At 37.6% G+C, this 22,338-nt stretch overlaps 1 protein-coding gene across 2 annotated transcripts in view; it reads right to left on the reverse strand.

Moving 5' to 3' along the window:
- The window catches only part of Nbas (NBAS subunit of NRZ tethering complex), a 340,725-nt gene that overhangs the window by 292,330 nt on the left and 26,057 nt on the right, over nt 1–22,338 (reverse strand). For both annotated transcript variants that reach the window (XM_071601352.1, XM_071601351.1), the window contains exons 7-9: nt 21,225–21,358; nt 18,253–18,386; nt 17,158–17,256 (exon numbers count right to left, since the gene is read on the reverse strand). In XM_071601352.1, coding sequence (XP_071457453.1) covers nt 17,158–17,256; nt 18,253–18,386; nt 21,225–21,358 — 367 coding nt within the window. The remainder of the gene's footprint in view (nt 1–17,157; nt 17,257–18,252; nt 18,387–21,224; nt 21,359–22,338) is intronic.

Below are 22,338 nucleotides of genomic sequence, written 5' to 3' on the forward strand. Positions count from 1 at the left end.
TTGCAAGGTACTGTGCCAACACGAGAAGGTAATATAATGCTATACAAGAGAGCCAACATTTCCCTGCCCTCATGAAGTTTATAATGTTGTGGGTTAAGACTAATTTAAGCCAAGAAAAGTTTGAACAAATCTGTTTTATAACTTCAAGTTTCTCCCCCAGGCTCTTAGATTTTAATTCGTCCAAAGTCAGACTTTCATTGACTCAAAAATGTTTGAGCAGGTCCTCTTCTGTATGCAGAGAACAGAGCCATAAATAACAGATAAAGTTCCTGCCCTCCTGAAATTGACATTCCAGTGTGTTTTAGTCAGCTTTTTCATTACTGTGAACAAAGGCCTGACAAGAACAGTTTTAGAGGACAAGTGTTCAAAGTTTCAGAGGTCTCACTCCATAGACGCCCAATTCTGTTGCTTGGGACTCGAGGTGAGGCAGAACATTATGGAAGAGGTGACACAGGAAAGCAGCTGGAAGCAAGGCACTACCATCTCCAGTCTAAAAAAAAAAAAAAAAAGACTGGCCAGGTCTTGCTAAGTTGTTTAAGGACTAAGTTGCTAAGGCTGGCTTTGAACTTGCAATCTTCCTGCCTCAGACTCTGGAGACACTGGGATTACAAGCATGTGCCACCACGCCTGGTCCTTAAAATATTCATAAACATCTAAAAACACATTAAGAATTTTTGCGTCTGATCAGGGATATTGCTCTGAAATTTTCGTTGATAACAGAACCAGATAGACGTATCAGACTACTACTGGCTCCACAGAATGATTTGGCAAAGTTCATTCCTTTTCTATTTGATGGAATAATTTGAAGTTCTTTAAAGATCTGGTAGAACTCAGCTGAGAATCCATCTGGTCCTAGACTTCTTTGTTGCAAGACTTAATTGCTGCTTCAATTTCATTACGTGATAGTGAAAAGTTTTCTATATCCTCATGGTTCGATTTGAGTAGGTCATATCAGAAATCTATCAATATCTTTGAAATTTTGTAGCTTATTGGAGTACAATTTTTCAAACTTGTTTCTAATGATTCTGGATTTTAGTAGTGTATCTGGTGATCTCCTTTTCCATCTCCAATTTTGCCGATATGGATTTCAGTTTGCTTAAGGATTTAATCGATCTTATTTACCTTTTCAAAGAACCAGCTCTTTGTTTCATTGGTCCTTTGAATATTAGGAAATAAAATCAGAAATTGCACTGCCTTTTTTTATCTTCTACTCATATTGGTATTTGTTCTTTCTCTACAGACTTGAGATTAAAAATAGATACCAAATCTAATGTTACATGTAGGAACTTGGTGCTATAAACTTTCCTCTTAGAAAAGCCTTCTGAGACAGTATGAGATTTTGATGTTTTATCACTACTATTTGAGGAAACAGATTTGAGGGAAAAAAAAACAAGGCTAAAAGAAGTTAAGAACAAGCTGAGTTATCTAAAGTAAACCTCAGGTTTGGGCCTCATGTAAATACATTGAGATTTGGAAACACAGGAAAAGCAGGTCTGAAGAAAAAAATGATGAAGATAGACTAATGAGGGTGAGGTACTTTTGAGCCATTCAAGAAAGATGCTAAGTAAACATGTGTTTAGCTCTACAGCCCAGGAGTGACTTCTGGGATTCAAATGTGAGAAACGTGTGCATTTAAGTGGTTTAAAAAGCATAAGTTGAATAAGTTCCTATAAGAACATAAAAAATGACTGAAGGATTCCACTAGAATTAGTAACTAAGTTCATCAAGGTAGTGGGAGATTAAAGATCAATATATACAGTTATATTTCTATATACTAGCAATGAATACTAATAAAGGATAATTAGGTAAAAAAGAAACATAACCAAAACTACAGACACTAGCATACCCTTTCAAATGATTTGACATACAAAAGCTGTTAATATCTTTTCCTGTCTTCATTTAAAAATCAAACTTCAATTTAGTTTTACCAAAGCACTACTCTCTGTAGTAGTTTTTTTTTTTAAGACAAAGGAAAATTTAACATTTATCACAGTATACCTAAAGCCACCATGTGTATGCCTGTCACACCTTGGGAAACATTAAGCGGGATAATAAGAACACCTCAAATGGAGGGATTTCTTGGCTACTAAGGTAAGGATGGGGATTCCAAACTGACAGGAGTGCGAAATGCCACACAGGCCTTTCAAAGGCAGACCTTCTACAGCAAGAATCACCTAGAGAGCTTTTTTTAAAAAAAAAAAAATTTTAATATTTTTTACTTTTCGGCACTTATCTTTGTATGTGGTGCTGAGGATCGAACCCGGGCTGCACGCATGCCAGGCGAGCGCGCTACCGCTTGAACCACATCCCCAGCCCACCTAGAGAGCCTTTTAACAAAAAAAAAAAAATTCCAGGACAGCCTTTGGGAATGAGGCCAGTTATGCTTTCTTCTTTTCGAATTCATCAATAGGGAATGGACAGCAGAATCATCTGTTAAGAACCACTGACCTAACAAACAGAATGTCAAAAAAAGCACTAAGGAATACGTTAAATTTCTTGGAAGTCCTTGCCTAGCGGCACCTTCCCTCAACCCATAGCTAATGCCAACAATCATCTGAAGACTTAATTTCGTCTAAAACCCTGGGATACATTTAAACAACTCCACTACAAAACCATGTTCACCACCTCTGTACAGTCTACTTATTTAAGCCAGAATTAAAGGTTTCCATGACTATCCAGTTTCTAAAACTAAACCCCACTTTTCAGCCAATATTAGCAGTTTAATTTTTTGAAGTCATGTCCCCAGGAAAAGTCTTGTCTCTGAAACAAAGCCCACTTTCTGTTGAAGCCTGCTAACTACTGTGGGCCAGGTAGGTACCCCTGACCATGGCTCCTACTATGCCTACTACCAAATTCCCACCATGATTTTCCTGTTAAATGCTACCTTGTAGCTTCCTCTGGGCATGCTTGGTGCTTGCAAAGCTTGCCAAAAAGTCACCTTTTCTCTGTCCTCAGTGCAATACCAAGAAAGTAACTGATTATGGTTCTGATGAACCCAGCCCAATTCCATTTTAAGATTGGGAGCCATCTCATCAAAGTCATGAAAGTCAATTTCTATTTTACCATAAACTACTGCGATTTCTAATATTGCTTGGAATGCCTGCCCATGCCTTGAACTCACCCATGCCTGGTTTTCCCTGACCGGATAACCACCCTCTGAAACCTTAGTGGCGCCTCATAATTTCTGATTCTGGGAATCTAAATTTATTCCCTAAGTGCTGAACCATTTAGACCATTAACCTACTACCTGCCCTTGTATTATGCATGTCAAAATCCTGTTATCTAAGTTCAAGACACCCTACTTTTTTGCAAATTTGTGCTATAAAACTGCGCTCCTAGATAGCTGAGTACCGTCCTCTATTACACGGATTTCGGAAGAGGAACAGTCCCGGCTGGTCGGAATTACAAGCTTGCTTTAATTTGATTTAAATTTTATTGGTGGTCTTTTGTGTCGTCCTGGTTTAACAGTTCCACAATTATCAATACAACCAAAAAAGAATTCAAGACCCTATCTCTTAATCCAGGGCACATTCTATTCCACACACACACAAAAAAAAAAAATCAAGTGAAAAAAAAATTGTAAGAATGATAACTGATAAATAAGATAAAGGTTATTCAATAGTCTTCATTTGTCTTTCCATTCTCAATGTAAACCACAATAGCCAGCATCATTCATAGCATAAGAAATTCAATCCAGCCAAGCTAACTTCTTCAGATTACATTTCCAGAAATCTCTGCAGAGACTCAAGTAGTTCTTAGAGTACTTCAAAAAAGCAAAAACAAAAAATCTGAGTAAAAAAACCTTTATATCAAATTCACTACATATCAAGTTAACCAAAAAGATTCACCTGAACAGATTTTAAGAATTTATAGTCTTCAAAAAGCTTACTTAAATGTGGCTATGACAAGAACTAGCCCATCCTATGAAAGAATCTCCCAGAATAGGAGTCAAGGTGTCAAAGTGATTTCCAAGTTAATATTTTTAAGTGTTAGCCAAAAAAGGATCAAACTAATGAAACTGACCAAAACACTCCATCACAATTCTTTTATTCCCCATCAAGAAAAATCAGTTGTGTTCTATTTAACAATCATTCAGCTAAAAATTACTAAGAACCAAGATTCTTCTGAGTCTTACATGTCTACTGACCTTTAGCATATTCTAGAATGGTCAGCCAGCACATAAATAAAAATAGACCACAGGAGATAGTCCACTTCCCTCCCTCTGTAGAACCCAGTGCCCCTGTAATCAAAAGTCAGTCTACAGAGATTAGTAAGGACCTGAAATCAAACCTGAAGATTTTCATTCCTACCAAGACAATGTAGTTCTATGGACAAGTTATCTCCTCATTCCTCTTCAAATAACCAATCTGAGCTTATAGAAAGGATTTTCTCATGTTGAAGAAACCGAGACACAAAATGAAAAACTCAGGTCAACTCAATTACTGATACTCGTATTTCCCAAATACAACGCTGCACATTCACCTCTCCAATGGCAGCAGTGTCTATGTTATCAATGGTGAAATGCACTCCCTCTCTGCATGAGATAATCAGCAGTGATTAAGACTAAGACTTTTCCAAAAACAATCCTTCATATAATTATTAATCTTATCTAGCTAGAATTTGTGAAAAATGTTCTAATGCAATTTATACTCAATTGCTCCTCTGTCAATATGGAATATTTTCATATATCACTATTTTGAGTCTCGAACACATTTGACTTTAAAAACAAAAATTTCATAGTAGAACTGCTATGAATGTCTACTGAGTTTGCAAAAATCTCTCATAAGTCTAGATGGAACTTACAGTTCATAGAAGGAAACTGCTCTTGGGAAAATCTTCAAAGATGGGAATCCTCAACACTATCTTCCCCCACAAAATAAATTTAAGCATGTGTAAGACCAACCCACATTTCTCTGGATAAGGATGATGTATTAAGGACAAGTATGACTCCCTGAAGACTCTACTGCATCCCATCCCATTCTACTCCAAAACTGTTTCCCTCCATTCTATGTCACTGAAGTTACCATGATGTCACATGAGAGCTCTTTCACACCATAAGTATTTGACTCCCTAAGTTTTAACTATTTATTTGAAATACCTACTTTATCCAAGAGTAAAGACATTAGAAAGCTTGCATTTTAAATGTGTATGGTTTTGTTTAGGAGAAAACCTACATGATATTAAATCACTATGTGTAAATGACAGACCTTCAACACTCAGCATGCAACCACTTAGACATCATCTAGTCTTCCCTAAAACAGCCTTCTGAAGACTATGTCCTGCTCCACCTCCTGAGCCTTTCAAGCAAAGTAGTAGTCTTAATAAGTGTGTGCTTAGAAGTAATTACCTAACCACTCTTCAATAGTGAAGTTCACCCATGTGACTATAATGTACTTTAAGGCAAACTGACACCCTAACCTATAATTTCCTGTAAATTTTATTTCAGGTTTTTCCTACAGAATCTGCGTTTGGCCTAAAACAATACTTGGTAGAACAGAAATTAAGTCATTGAAATGCTTGGATTCTCCGTTTGTACAACCTTGACATGAATTAGTCATTCATGGTAGTTACACATACAAAATATACTCATGTTTTCATACAGTCTAACAAAAATAAAAGTATTCAATAAAAGCATAAAGGGCTTTTTCTTTGATTTACACATTTAATTTATAACAATGCTGTGGTCTGGACATGGCTCCATGTGTTAAAATTTGATGCCCACTATGAGGTATTAAGATAATAGAAACTTAATCCAAACATGATATTAAGAGGTGAAACCATTGGGAAGTGATTAGTTTAGGTCATATGGTGAAGCCTTCATGATTGAACCCTCATGGCTTTATAAGAGGGAGAGACCCCAGATGGACACACTCAAAAGCAAGCTTCCCGTCTCTTGCCATGTGATATTCTGCATTGCCTCAGGAGCCGGCCCAGAAGGACATCAGATGATGTTCAGAAGCTGGATTTCAGAACTGTAAGCCTGAATAAGCTTCTCTTTATGAAGTAGCCTGCTTCAGGTATTTTGTTTTAGTTATGTAAAAGGGACAAATACAGCTTCACTGACATGACATACATCCACAAACTTCAGACATGAAAGGTATTTATGGATAACAGACAAAACTGATTATAATATTACACAAATCTATACAATAAAAATCAAACTGTACACTTAAATTTGGTATCAAAGAGTCATGAATGGCTTCTAAAAAAAGAATATACCTACTTTCTGGGAGGAGCTATCTTAACTATTGAAATGTAAATTAGGGCCTAGTTACCTTCAAAGAGTAACTGTAGTTATTGAACTGTTGAAGATTCAAAGCTTAAAATTCAAGTTTTGCTTATAAAAATCTGCAACATTAGGAACAAATTTTTTTAAAAGTTACATACTATTGAAGACTAAGTATACTTTTAAAATCTATACATAATGTCTATTTAAACTTGAGTTAACTGTCCTTTTTTGTGAATACATGACCATAAAAGTCTCCAACTCTTGGAAAGCATGAGCAATCTATGAATCTCCTGAAGTAAGCATAGTACCCACCATGTACTAAAATGTGAAGGAGGCAAGAGATTTCTCAGCCAGAATCCAAGTATAATCTCAAAAAGAGCAATGAGAACAAGAAAGGAGTGTGGTATGGCAAGGTATACCTAATAATATCAACTACTCAGGAAGCTGAGGCAAGGTGATTTACGCCTATAGTCTCAAACTGGGCATGGCAGCACATGCCTATAATCCAGCCACATGGAAGACTGAGGCAAGGGTATGGCAAGTTTATGGCCAGCATGGCCAACTTGACAAGAGGAGGTACCGATGTAGCTCAGAGATTGACCGTACTGGGGATCAAACCCAAGGGTGCTCTGAGAAAGAAAAGATGGTTTCAAAATGTTCGAGTGGGTGGAGGACTGGAGCATAAGATACTCCAAATGCCTAAGGACATAGATACCTATATGTTCTGACTGAGGCTGAATGAATGTAGCAGTCAGTATACCCAAAGCTTATACCATACTTCAATTAATTTTTGTTTCATATTACCCAATTTACCAACTCAATTTTTCTTCTTCAACAATGCTCACAGCAAGAAAAACTGAATTTTATAAAACCCTGAATTTATATATTACCAATGTATTCTAATTCCACTCTGGCTGATTTATTTCTCATTTATAAATTCCTTGTAGATAAATATCACATGTTAACTTTACTAGAGAAACTGGAAATAAAAATGTGATATTTCACCTTTCATTTAAAAAGGACCACATAATGGAAAATATAAACAATCTAGCAAAATGTTTATCACCTACAAGCCGACATTTATACATATTCCTTGCTTTATAGCTATTTTCATTCAGAAACAATGTGGTCATCCATCTGCAAGCTGACTGCCATCAAAAGTTATATATGATTGCAGAATAAGCAATCTCCTCCTTGGTTTGAGAATATATTTAATTTTCTAAAGGTTTTATATAAATAGACTACCCCCCCCAAAAAAAAAATACCCTCAACTGCTTAGATCCTGGTCCAAAAAGTGTGAGTCTTACAGTAATATAATCAGACTTAGAATTATCATGTAATAAGTACTCTAATAACTACAAACCTGTAATTGCCTTCCTGAAAAAAATACTAGAAACACTAATATTCATTCACTTTGGAATAATGTAGTGGAGAAGACACTGAAATAAACTAAAGAAAAACAGTACATGACAAATACATTAAAATACCTAGTAAGATCTGGATCTTAGATGTCCCTCAAAGAATATGGAACAGGCTTGGTCATCAGCCTGTGGCACTAATGGAAGGTGGTGGAAGCTTCAAGAGAGGAACTCTATTAGAAGGAAGTTAGGTCATTGGGTGCAGGTACTAAGGAGGGGTTTGGGGACCCTGCCCCTTCCTCTTCACTTCCCAGCCACCATGAGATGGGCAATTTCCTCAACTACACACATCCAGCATGATGTATGGTGCCCTCCATAGGCCAAAAAGCAATCAACCAGAATAAACCTCTGAAACTGAGCCAGAATAACTTTTCATTCTTTAAGGCGACTTATTTCAGGTATTTTTCCACAGCCACAGAAAACACAACATCCTTCTCTTTATGGGACAAGGGAAAAGAAATACAGAAAACAGAAAATACAAAAATAAAAGGGGAAGAGAAAAATAAGAATTAAATGATAACTTCTCTTTACTGAAGAAGTTACTGTTATTTATCTAAGGTGCCCCAAGGGAGCACTAGTCAACATACAAATAGAGCTCCTTTACTAGATGCCAAGAATTTTACAGACTTATACAACACATACTCCTTGCCTTCAATGTCTGACATTCAGATTGCAGTTAGGGGTTATGTCTCAGTCCATTTATACTGCTTTGTAAATTTCCCAGTCTTGGGTATTTTGTTAAAGAACAAATTTTCTGTCTCACTTCTGGAGTCCAGAAAGGCTAACACATGCCAGCATGCCAGCAAGTGTAAGGACTGCTGTCTACTTTCAGAATGGCACCTTGTTACTGTTTTCTCCAGAGAAGAGGACTGATGTATCTTCACATGGCAGAGGATAGGACAAGAGAATCAAGGGCTACATGAAGCCTCTGATAGGGGCCTTACGTCAACTCTTAAGAGGAGTCATAGGACATAATTACTTCTTAAATTCCCCATTTTTTGTTCCGTTTTAGTAATATTGGAGATTGAATAGGGCCTTACACATGCGAGACAAGTGTTCCACCCCAGTTATACACCAAACCCTTCCGATTTTGAGACAGGGTCTTCCTAAGTTGCCCAGGCTGGTCTTAAACTTGTGATCCTCCTGCTTCAAGATCACAGCTGAGAATACAGGTGCATACCACCACAATGACCAGTAAGTTTCAACATATGAATTTTATAGTGAACATATTCAAACCATAAACATAGTCAAACTGCAAAATGAAGTGTGGTATATCTAAGCAGTGCATATCCTCTCCCTTCTCCCACACACCTCCAACTACACTGCCAGCCATGCTATACCACTTCAAATTTCCCCAGATACATAATGACTGCTTTCCTCTTGCCATTTTTCCTATTGTCACTTTATCTGGGATGTCCATCCTGTCCAGACTATATCCATTCTCCAAAGCAAATACAAGTGCCACAAGTCAAGATTCTCTGATCCTTCACAAAAGTAATCTCTCCTTTATCCGAATCCACCACATCTGCAGTTTTAAGACCCTTACTTTCTAACTTAACAATGTGAAAGAAATATAGGGTATACTAGACAATATATATTACACACATATTAATAGCTAGGCTTTAAAAAAACAAGATCAGGTAAACTGTCGACAGCTATCCATGGCCAGTATGAACCAAACCATCATTTTAACCAGTGGATAGGAAAATCTGCTATCTGGGAACTTCCAGTGGCAATCTTGCTGGTTAAGAATGGACAGATACATGTGAGTTCTATTCAGCTATTCCAGGTTCCACACAGCACCAGAGATGAGGTAACCTGTTGCAGCCGCCTAGCCACAGACTCCCAGAGATAGGCCTGGCTTCAAGATGCCAATCAACCTTTTGACTACCAGACACCATGAAAGACTCCACCTGCTGAAACCTTGTCCCTGCCTTTGAAGCTCTTCCTTTAAAAAGAAAAAGTATTGGAGAGCCACCTGCCCGTCACCCCAAAGGAAGAATTGAAAAATCAAATACAAGAGGCTTACAGGATACCGAATGTACAAATTACCACAGATCCATAGCAAGGTATACTATAATGAGAATGCCTAGCATACAGAATAAGGATAGGATTAAAAGTCGCAAGATTACATATAGGGGGAAACCAATTCAGATCTCAGCAGACTTTTGAACCCAGACCTTCAAAGCTAGGAGATCCTGGAACACTTACCAACTCTGAGAAAATGTATGCCAACCAAGAATCTTATACCAAGCAAAATTAAGCTTCAGGTTTGATGACAAAATAACCTTCCATGATAAGACAAAAATTAAAAGAATTTTCAACCAGAAAGCCCACACTATAGAATATCCTTGGCAAAAATATTCCATTAGGAGGACATGAAAATCAGCAAAGGTAGGAACTATGCTAAAGGAAATTCCAATCAAAGGAGAAACCAACTCAAGTTTTAAAAAAATAAAAAATAATAAACAGTAATGACCAGAGTGGATCAAAAAAAGAAAAAAGAATGATCCAACAATACACTGCCTTCAAGAGATTCATCTCATAGGAAATGACATCCACTCACTGAAGGTGAAAGGATGGGAAAAAACATCACTCACATGGGCCACATAAACAGGGGTTTCCATCCCAATATCAGATAAAGTGGATTTAAGGTTAAAATCCATCAGAAAAGAAAGGACATTTTGGGGGCTGGGTGGCTATGATAGAGTGCTTGCGTAGTATGCACTAGGTTCATTCCCTGGTACCATGTACAAAATAGACAAAGGTATTGTGTCCATCTATGACTAAAAAACTTAAAAAATATATTTTATACTGCTTAAGGGAACCACACACCAACAAGACATCATAAGTATCTGTGCCCCAAACAATGAAGCACCCATATATAAACAAATCCTTCTCAATTTCAAGAAGCAAATCATAACACAATAATACTAGGTAACGGAAGAATGGAGGAACTTTGGATTGGTCAAAGGGGAGGATGAGAAGGGGTTATAAGGATAGGAAAGATGGTGGAATGAGATGGACATCGTTACCCTAGGTACATGTATGATTGTAAATGGTATAGAGACACCATCCATGCAATCAGAATCGAAATGTTGCAGTGCATTTTTGTACAATGAATTGAAATGCATTCTGCTGACATGTACAGCTAAGTAGAATAAAAAAAGTTTTAAGAATTGGAGTCGTTTTCTAACTGTTCTGTTCCAGCTCCTATCAGGACTGGAAGAACCTATCAGGAGCTCCCTTGAAACTAATTCTGAATTTGTCTCTTATTTCTTCACTAATTACTTTAGAATATTTTTCTCTGGTGGCTTATCCCCTCCTGCACAGGAAGCCCCGGTGAGGGGCTGGCTATGTGGTGATAAATATATACGATGAGGAAGATATTAATAGCTAGGTTTAAAGAAAACAGTTGAACTGAACCAAAAAAAAAACTTGACCAAGAGTAAACTTTATTTCAACATAATAAAACACTGTATCAAAGAATATGTGAGCATAAAGAAATAGGTTACTGTCAAGAAAAAACCCCTAACAATCATTGTGGTCTGGGAGCAACAAATATGGTCAAGGCTTGAGACTTGCAGTTTCTACAAAGGGCTGACAGCTCGGTAGAAGAGTGTGCTCTTGGTTCAGTAGCACACTGTTTCTTGATTCACAGCTATTACCCAAGCTGAATATGTGTTTTGCTCTTATTAATTTCATTGTGTATTTCCTTATAAAACTTTTTAGAACTACAGCCTGCTGGTATTTGCAGAAACACAGCTTCTAATAGAACAATCTAACTTGAGACAATAAGCAGGATATGACAGGATATAACGCTGACTTCTAGTATGAATACTGACCCCAATTAATTATTGACATTAAAGTTAAAACCCATGGGCTGGGGATGTGGCTCAAGCGGTAACACGCTTGCCTGGCATGCGCAGGGCACTGGGTTCGATCCTCAGCACCACATGAAAAATAAAAGATGTTGTGTCCACCAAAACTAGTATTAAAAAAACTCTCTAAAAAAAGTTAAAACTCATTACTCCTACTTCAAGACTCGTGAAGCTGACCCCCTAGATGTTTAAAGCCCAAACCTGGAAACCAAAGTTAGAAGTAAAAGGGCCAAGGAAAAAGCCAACATTTTGGCCTTTGCCCTCTAAGGTCAGCCAGGATCCAGGGAACAACAGGACCCCTCTAAAGGCCTTCCAACTCCACTGAGCCACCCAACCTCCCCGTCAGCAGGATCATGAGGACCCTAGAACACAGAATGCCAACCAGAATTCTGCAGATAAAAGGGTCACTGGAGAGGGAAATGCCCCTGATGCTCTTATTAAGAGAAACCACATGTGCTCAGCAAGACCCTGACCCATCCTGGCAGATGTCACAACTAGTAGAGGAAAAGCTAAAGGAGCCAGTTGGCTTCTCACAAGTTCCCAAGATTGCTCCCTGACAAATCTCAGCTAACAGTAGATAGGAAAAAGGACAATTTTTGACAAACAGCCTTAAACACCTGGCAGGAAAGTATAACTAAAACACAGTCATACATGGACATTTAAAAAAGACAATGGCTCTTATTTTTACTTCAGATGTACATTTGTTAGTCCTTCAGAAAATAAGCAAAACTAGATTATAAAGGGGTTTTTTTTTTTTTTTTTTTTTTTTTTTTAATACAGGAGTGCCTGAAAATTTTCACAAAAAGCTCTGTCAAAGTCGATAGTTTCTTAGTGAATCTGGGAACTACAAATCTTTCTAACCTCGCATAGGTGACCTTTTTGGGTGGATTTTTTTTATTTTGGCTGGTATGATTATTTTAAGCTGCTGCTCAGACTTCTCTAGGGTTCACAATTCATCACTTTCAGCCTTATGACTTGGTTTCAATCAAGACCTGGAAAGAAGACAAGCTTCCACCAAGCGGGAAAGGAATTTGCCAAATGCTGAGTATTATTGGGCAGCTATCCAAACTGCTAAAAAGAGAGAACTCATTATGGGTGATCTCCAACTCAAAGTTAAGATCTCTAGGATGGGTGGCAATATCAGAGGGTACAAGAACAAAAATAAAATGAGACCGAGAGGTATAAAGAAAAGCGGGGGAAGGGGGTTGTGAGAAATAGAAAAGTCCTGCGGTCCATTTTTAGAATATATTATTTAGCTTTGAGACATAAGAGTCAATCACACCCATTTTAACTATAGCCCTTCCCTCTACCAGCCCCAATTTTAAAATTAGCCAATCACATACATTGTAAACCAGAACTCCTCTTATCAGAGCAAGATGCAGTGCTGAGTTAGGATAAAAACAGGTAGAGAGACTGAGCATCAAGAAAAACTAACCTGAGTACCAAGAGGAAATGGATATCATGAAGCTGAATTTCTCAATTTCCACAAATTGGCCTGTGACAGTCCCTTGTAGAAGCATAGAACTGAAGCTTAGAATACTAGGAACTGAACCCAGAACTTCACACACTTGCAAGCAGTCTACTTCCCAGCTACACCCCAAGCCCAAAACTGACATCTGAGACACTTCTCCATGGAACAGTGTCTGACATGTGTGGCATACCAGTCTGGAGATAAGACCTCTGCAAACCAAGCATGAAGGAAGACACATCTACCTGCAGTAAAGACCTCTTTTGACTTGGCCATGACACCACCTCCCCTGGAAAGTCACATCTCTGAGCACTTGTGTTCAGTAGTGTAGCTACTCGTGGGGGGTGAAAAAGGAAAGAAAGCCAAAGTTGGCAGGTATGTACCGTATGGGAATGGAGTTGAGGCTTGGAAGATCTGGATTCTAGCACAGATTCTGCACCCTCCTGTGTCACAATGCTTTGCTAGCTTAAGCAAGGAAGAAGTTTGTCCCTTAAGTTCCAAGGTAGGCTGTGGTGAGGATATGACGACCTGGCACTCCACACCCATCCTCTTTCTAGTGGTCTTTCCACTAAAGGCAAGAAAACTCAACACTAAATTTCTCTGGTTCTCAGCTGTGATTTGGGAGAGATGATGTTTTGGCAAACCAGATGCACACATGTGGGATATGGAGAGTGGAAAAAGAGGAGCAGCCGCATTTAAGCAATTATGAGGGTTGCCTGGTTTTCCTGTGCTGTGTCAGCAAAGTCTCCATGACCATCATTGATTTATAAGAATGAGGCGGCTAGCTATGGGCCATTTATTTTGTAGGTGCTGATGGCAGCAAGTGCACCATGATCACCATCTTTTCTGCTTATACCTGTGGTACTATAGTTCTGATTTACAGAAGAGCTAGCAGCTCTCGTACTACAGTGTGACATGAGGAGTCACTTCTGGATGGTTAACATAGTGCGCCTTGTACTAAATCCCTATTGAAAAAAAAGAACAACCCAGGCAGAGTACCAAGTGTGGTTCTTGCCAGACTCTTCAGTAGTATACCCTTCTGCAAAAGTAAAGTTTGCTTTGCACGTGTTTGATTCCTCATGGCAATCTGGCATTTCTAACAAAATGTAGGGATTACAAGTAACCAAACTAAGGGGCCAGAGTGGTAGATACTAAAAACCTAATCCAACTCAGCATGGTCCAATTTCAGAACACAGGAGGGAAAAAATCTTAACTTCCAGAAAAAGGGAAAAATAAAAATGGGCTTCATTCCAGAATCTAAAAATTTGAGAGTAATACTGGAAGCTAGGAAAAAAAATTCAGCAATACCTCTCAAATTGTAAGGGAAGATCATTTCCATCCTACAATTCTGTTGGCCCAACTATCAATTAAGCATGCAAATAGAATAACGCCATTTTCAGGCATCTGTGACTTCAAAAAATATACTCCCATGTGCCTTTTCATGAGGTGTTATAGGAAGTTGTGAGATTCGCCAAAATAGTGAGATAAACCTGAAGAAAAAAGATTCAGGAAAGTTTTAACAAAACAGAAAAAATTCTTGGGATGAGGGTAAAGTTCCAAGACAATCGCTATGCAGCAGGCAGAAATCTAAATGGGAGCAGATCAGAAAATTCTGAGATACCAATTTAAGAAGGTGAAACTTCACACCACTAATGTATGTGATGTACTGAAGGGAGACTTACACCCAGCAGAGTGAGTTTAGGGGTAAATCTATTGAGCAACTAGAATATTAACTGTAAGGAGAACATAGGCAAAAAGTAAGAACACATGTCTGAGTGGCCTGCAAAGCCCTGCAGGATTCAGCAATGACCATTACTCTTCTGACCTCCACTTATTACTCTATTCAATCTGCTTCATCCAAACTCACTTCCTTGCTGTTCCTAGAAAATGCAGACCACACTCCCAACTCAGGGCCTATGCATTTGTTCCTCCCCTGCATGAAACCCTCTTCTCCCAGATATTCAAGTAACTACCCTCACTTTTCACAGGTCTTTGGGAAAATAAATTTCAAGGAGAACAGAGACCTCCCACCCAAAACTGTCACCTAAGCCTACTCTCCACATTTCCAATCTGCATCTCTGATCATTTTCTTGCCATAGCACTTATCAGCTCTCCATACTGTGTGTTTATCATTCATTATCTGCTATCCTAGCTAGTTTCATAAGGAACACACATCCCAAGCACCTGGAATAGTTGACAGCAATAAGACATCAATAATATTTACTGAAAAATAACATTGAAAAGCAATCATGGAATGCCATATAAACTTATCTCACCTGCAAATATCCAAGTATAATACTCATCCTACAAATTGTAATATTAGAAACCAAGCAAAGAATTAGTGTGCATGCATGTGGTAAAGTGAATAAGAAGCTTAGTATCCATCTTCCAAGGGGAAAAAAAATGCAAAGCTGTAAATCAAAAAGGAACAATGGAAGCATTTTATTTAGATGCATGAAAGCAACCAGAAGGATGCCGCTAAAAGTGGACACCAATTTAGTCAGTTTTTAGAATTATTTAGAACTATTTGATATATACACATAATTTCAAATATTAAAGTAAATCTAATAAAAATGGTAAAAAATTAATCTCGAGATCATGCATATAACAGATCCAAAATTACTGTACAGATCATACAAAAAATGTCAACATCAACTACCCAACAAAAAAAGGATGAATCATTTTATAAATCACAATAGAGTGGCCAATAACAAAGTTGTACAACCTCAAACAGCAACCAAAAAAATGCAAATTGAAACCATGGTAAGATTCTTTTATCCTTAACAAATCAACAAATATTTAGAAGTCTGACATCGTTCCCAACATCAAGATCATCATCGAGAATGAAATAGAAACTTTCAGACTGGTGATGGGGCTGTACAACGTTATAAGTTGTAAGGAAAATACTTGACTTTACCTAGATAGGTTTAGGATGTACTTTCTCAAACAAGTCAGCAATTCCACTCCTAGATACTATATCCTACAGAAACTTACACAGAAGGTGCTAAGTGTACAATGATTTTTTTTTTTAACCACTATACTTGTGTTTATATCAAAAAACCTGGAAACATTTTCATCTATGGGAGAATGGATGTTACATATTATTCAGAAAATAAAATATTCTCATAGTTAAAAAATAAGTGAACAAGATAAAATCAAAAGGCAAGTCAAAGAAATACCTACAATGTCTTCTGTGTGATTCCACTTATATAAAGTCAAACAGCAAAACTAGGAATAAGTGATAAAGAAGCAGAGGATGATACACACAAAATTCGGTACAGTGGTTATCTCTGGGAGGACACTGAGGATAGCATCAGGGAAGAGCACAAAGGGCATTTCAGTATCGGGGTAGGGGTATGTATTCTTTTGCAGAATAAAATAAAATTATGGAAAGATACCTATGACTGAATGGTACACAAAACTTGCACACATGTTCAATCGATAAAGAATTAAGTATCCTGAGGGTCAGAAAGTTTAAAGACTAACCAAAAAACAAATTAGTCACAAAATTCAAAACTCAAGTTAGGTTCACCTAACTGAAAATTTGACACTCTTTCAATTTAGAGAATCAAACAATTACCTCGGCTAACTTATGAAATTTGTAAATTTCATTCTCAAAATTAAAGAGGAGAAATCACTGGAAGGAGAAAATGCCAAAAGCTCCTAGTAAACTTCAATGTAGATGGCAAATAATGGAGAAGTGGAATCCCTGAAGAATGTGTTGCAATTATTGGAAGGAAGTATGCAACCTATATTCAGCCAATCTAGCACTAATCTGCAAGGAAAGGAGAATATCTACTGAGGCCCTTCTGTGTGAAAGCACTTTATATGCAGTACTTTAATAGTTCTCTCAATGCCAAGAATTAGGTATAATACTCATCTTACAAAAAGAAAAGATCCAGAGGGCTAGAGGAAAGAAATTCCTTAACGAGTATTGCCAGTGCCCTATCTGGCTTAGAGAAGTTCAGTTCGCCAGGGAGATAAGCATAAAATATCAGAAGATGACTACAACAATATTACAGATATTAAGCATAGCTATACACAAAAGTGTGGAATGAAGCAGCCAAAGAAAGAATCAGGATAGAACATTTCTTCTCACTGAATCAAGATTTCCATATTCACCCAATATTCCACTAAATATCAGAGCAAATGGTTGCTTACCTATGACCAGGGTGGTAAACAGCAGCGTTTATTCCATGAGGATAATAGGTACTGAAGTTGAAACTGTGACTTTCTTGGTAGCTCTGATTTGTTCCCACACTAAATTTAAGAAGGTAAATAAAAAATAAATACCATTAAACCAAAAGGACATCATTAAATGTCAATTTATAAGACTGGGGGCTGGAGTTGTAGCTCAGTGGTAGAGCGCTTGCCTAGCACATGTGAGGCAGTGGGTTTGATCCTCAGCACCACAATAAATAAAAGTTAATGGGCCATCTACAACTTAAAGGAATCCAATTAGAACCAGTCAGCATGGGCCAAAGTGACCTAGAGTTTTCCTGACAGTGGGGACTTGAAAGTCTCACGTCAAAAGTCAAGAGGTACACTTGGACAGGACTGTATGGAAACTTCTCTAGGATCTCCAATAAAACTGGAATGCTGGAGAGGCACACAGTCCCTTTGTACTGAGAGGATCCACTCTCTCCCTTGAGAATGTCTCTTTTTCCTATCCCCCTTCAGTTATCTCATGCCTGTTACTCTGAGTGACATGTATGAAGTCTTTGCTTTGATCACAATAATGGGGGGGGGGTCTTTGTGCTGCCTCACTGTAAGGCCTGAGCCCTGTAACATTGGGAAAGGTACAAGGGAACTTTCTTGCATGATAGCAATTTTCTGTATCTTGAGAAGGATTTGAACAGCACAAGTGTGTGCATTTATCATAATTCACCAGTGGGTACAACCAAGATTTGTGCTTTACAATGTATGCCATTTTTACCTGAAAAGAAAATTATAAGCAAATATCAATTCTAATTAATGAAATGCATGCTAAAGTATTTGAGTGCTGATGTCTCCAACTTATTTTGAAATACACTGCAAGATTAATAGCTACAGAGGGACAGATGGTCAAAAAAGTGATATAGCAAGTATATAAAATCTTAAGTATAGAATCCAATGTGAAATGTGTGTTCAACACATCATTCTTTCAACTATCGTATTTGCAATTTTTCATAACATGCTAAAAGAAAAAATACATCTGACACTAAACCAGAGAAATAAACATTGCATCAAATATGACTTCCCAAAGTACATTTTTACCTCACAAGGTAACTTCTAAGTTCTCCTCGGTAATTGATGACCAGGAGTTCTGCAGACCACTGTGCACTTGCTTTGTATTCTAAAAATATCAACCCAGCAACGGCATAGCTCAAATCACCTACAAAACTACATGCCTGTAGAAGACAGAAATTAAGTTACTAAAATAGTAGATAAAAGTTAATACATGCTTAACTGGAGGATATCCAAGACACTGGCTTTGACACCCTAATCTAGAACAATTTTCCCAACCTCAGCAGCCTCTTGGAGATGTTCACACAGGTTAAGTAAATTTCTATTCACAGGGAGAAAGGCGGAAGGGTGAGAAGGTCAGGAGGAAGGAAGGGCCACCACAGACTCCCAACTCTAAATATAAGCTTTCAAGTGTTAATTTCTACTGCTAGCAGTATCCTAGGCTAAAAATAAAACCAACTCCAATTACTTCCCAGGCTATACTGCTAAATACATGAAGGTCTGAGTACCTTGGGAAGCATGCATAATAAAGTTTATTCCCTTAGAGCTGATCAGAATATGTCACTACAAAATACGCCACTTAGGCGTAGAATCATTTTGATCAGAAGGCAACTGAGAACCAAGGGATGTAGCAAAGTTCTCTGCCATCTCCTTACTGCCTAAAAAGGCAAAATTCTCTTTAGAAAAGTGCTTCTGCACCAGGAAGGGACTGCAAGTCATACCAAAATGAGTTGCAGAAACAGACCTCATTAACTAATGGAAGATGAGGGTTATTTAATTTCACATTTCCTAGGCACTTTCCCACAGTTTATAGACCTTTATTAAGATAGTATATAAGCCCCCATGTCTACTTCCTTTAGTTTTTTATGAAGGTCCAGGCATGCAAAAGCATTAATAAAATTTGTGTATTATTTCTCCTGTTAATCTGTCTTGTCAGTTTAATTTGCAGTCTCCCAACTACTAGATTTGAGAGTAGAGGAAGTTTTTTCTCCAACACTAAATGGTATCTCGTAGTCTAGAGCCACTCATTGAACACCTGATACACGCAAGTTCTAGTTGAGATACTATAAATATAAATATATACATAAAATTTCAATGATTTAGTACAGAGGAAAGAAATCTCATTAACACTTATGATTACACGTTGAGATAGTATTTTGAACATAATAGCTCAATAAACCAAAGAAATTTTACCTGTTTATTATAGCTACTATAAGATTTTAAAATTACATTTGAATATATATATATTTATACACACACACCCCTTGTATTATATTCCTAATAGACTAGTCTAGAAACTAGTAATCTAAACTCCTTCATGTGGTTCTAAAGGATTTCCATAATAGAGGCCAAAGCACTTTTTCCAAGTTTTTCCATTCATTATTTTTGAATTTAAAAAAAAAAAAATGTTCTCAGCTCTACCTCTCCAAGTAAGCTGAAATCTTACAAATATTAATCCTCAGCTCCTACACAGATCAACTAGATACAAATGCCAGTAGAGCCTGGGCAACCGTGTTGTGCATTTTGGTTTTGTTTTTATTTTCCTTATAAAACTCCCAGTTGATTAGCCAGAGTTAGAACCACTGTTCTACCTGCCCTGTACCTTCACTTGAGGAAAAAGGATATAAACTAAAAAGCACTAGATCACTAAAAAAAGATTAATAACTGGGCTGCCCTGAGAAAGTCATTTTACTTCCAGACTGGGTTTTCTAAACTGTAAAATGGGAATAATATCTTCCCAACATACTCAAAGGGTAATTTTGAATATTAAATGAGAATAGACTTAGTCATTAATATAAAGTAGCCAAGAAATACATGTGGTTTATTTTTTCCCCCCAACCATTATTTTTTCCCCGTCCACTTCTTTCAATTTCTATCCTTTTAAAGGTAACAAACTCTAGTTGTTCCAGTCTAGGGTACATTCTGCACCATGACAAAAGAATTATAGCCAGATGCTGTGATGCATGCCTATAGTCCCAGTGACAGGAGGATGAAGCAGAAGGATCAAAAGATCAAGGCCAACCTCAGCAACTTAGCAAGACGCTATCTTCAAAACAAAAACTAAAAGGAGGGCTGGAGTACAGCACCCCAAGGTTAAATCTCATAGTAAAAAAAAACTAAGATATCCTGAAATTAATTAGGAGGGTCAGAGAATGGAAGGGTGTTGGAGAGGTAAGGGAAGTTAGTCAATGAACAGATGTGGACAAAAATCAACTCTAGGTTGAAACCTTGACTTAAATCCCATCATGGCTGCCCACCAGGCCCTGTTTCTGGACTGTTACTCCAACCAATCCAGAAGCAACTATTACTTCTCCTTGTGGTCTGACCTCTTGTCCCAAGCTTCCCCTCCTTCACTGCTCTCTCTCCTCTAGAGGCAACAGAAGTTCAATGTAAGAATTGTGCTTTCCTTCCCCAAAGTTTATGAAAATACAGAGCTCCAGGTTCAGCAGACATTTTCAAATTCCTACCTAGCCTTGTTGCTGGAAGTTGTGGGAACTTGTTCCAAGACTTAGTTTTTCCTTCTCTGGGTAGCCTGTGTAATGAGGCTCAAAAAACACCTTTATTTCATACATCCCTAGGTCTCAACAGTCTTGTTTTTAATAATCTCTATTTAGTAGTTACTTACCAGGTGGTTTTCAATTTGTATAATGCCTTATAAATATAAGGAATACCACATAGATACAGACTTTTAAGTTTTGGGGTTATCTTAAGTTTTTTTTTGCAGGGAGGTACTGGGGATTAACTTAAGGGCACTATCACTGAGCTACATCCCCAGCCATTTTCTTTTTTTTCAATCTTTTGAGACACTACTTGCAATCCACCTGCCTCAGCCTCCCAAGTTGCTAAAATTAAACGCATGAACCACCATGCCAAGCAAGTTCATTAGGTTTTTCTGATTTATATTTACTTGTATTTCCCCTACGGTCACATGCATCCATTCAGTCACCTATACATAGAAAGCAACAGACAACTAATGTCAGAGGTTGAAGGAATATACATACCGGGGAAATGACAAACAGTTCACTTCCCATGAGATCAAATACCCTCACAGTTCCTGTGCTTTCAGCATAGGCCAGCAGTGTGCAATCATAACTCCATGCTACCCGTCTCCACTGGGGTTTCGGATCTTTTGGAACTAGAATGAAAAGAGGTGCTTTTAACAATGTCATAATGATAGTTAACATTTTAGTCACTGCAACTATAGTATTCAACTATATTACATTATCTTCTAAGGATTTCTAGAATTTCATTCAATAGAAAACAGTTCCAAGAAATCCATTTCAAGTAAAATATAAATCAAATATTCTGCCCCATTTATTTTAGAAGCAAAACCTGACATCAGAGGCCTGATGAATGCTAAACATACTCTCGTGTCTGGTAAAGGCTCAGAAATATGCCTCAAAAATAAAATAGAGCAAAAGTCTAGAAAATAATTCAAATCCAATGAGTTTGGCCCCTCTAAAAGCAAAATTTGAGAAGCTTAACAGATCCTTTAAATATATCAAATACAGATGCCAAGAAAATACAAAAAGGAATTCCATACAGATGCACACATATTTAGAAAATGCACCAGAGCAGTTTTTAGTGAATAATATAACTAAGATTTTTATAAGCAACACCTTAAAGTAATCCTAATAATCCAACACTGGGATTTTTTTTTCCTCTGAATTTTTAAATAGGAAGGATATTAGCAATGAGGGGAAAAAGAGGTTATGAAACTCTAAACTCTAGGTTTTGTTTGAAGTTTGTGTGTTTCACTGGCTTCTATTTCCCCTCATTAGAATCTCAGAGCTGAAGAGATAGGTAAGATAAACACCCTCTTGTTAGAATTCCAAATAATCAAGCGACTTAAGGTACCACCACGGGTCAAGAGCAGAAGAAACCTGGAACCTCAGCATCCTTCCTGCCTACACAGAGCACTTCTCATTACGGCATGCTGCCTCTTGGTCAGGGCCTTAGGACTGCTTCTGTGGGAGAGAAAAATAGGCCACCCCAAATCCAACCTCTTCAGCATATTTTGAGCCAGTTACTCGAAGAAAACAGATTTCTACAGACAAAAGAATGGCTCTAAGAAGCTGTCCTTTTAGAGGAAAAAAAAATTACGTCTATCTATAA

This window comes from Marmota flaviventris, chromosome 14 (assembly GCF_047511675.1).
Source record: "Marmota flaviventris isolate mMarFla1 chromosome 14, mMarFla1.hap1, whole genome shotgun sequence".
Taxonomy (NCBI): domain Eukaryota; kingdom Metazoa; phylum Chordata; class Mammalia; order Rodentia; family Sciuridae; genus Marmota; species Marmota flaviventris.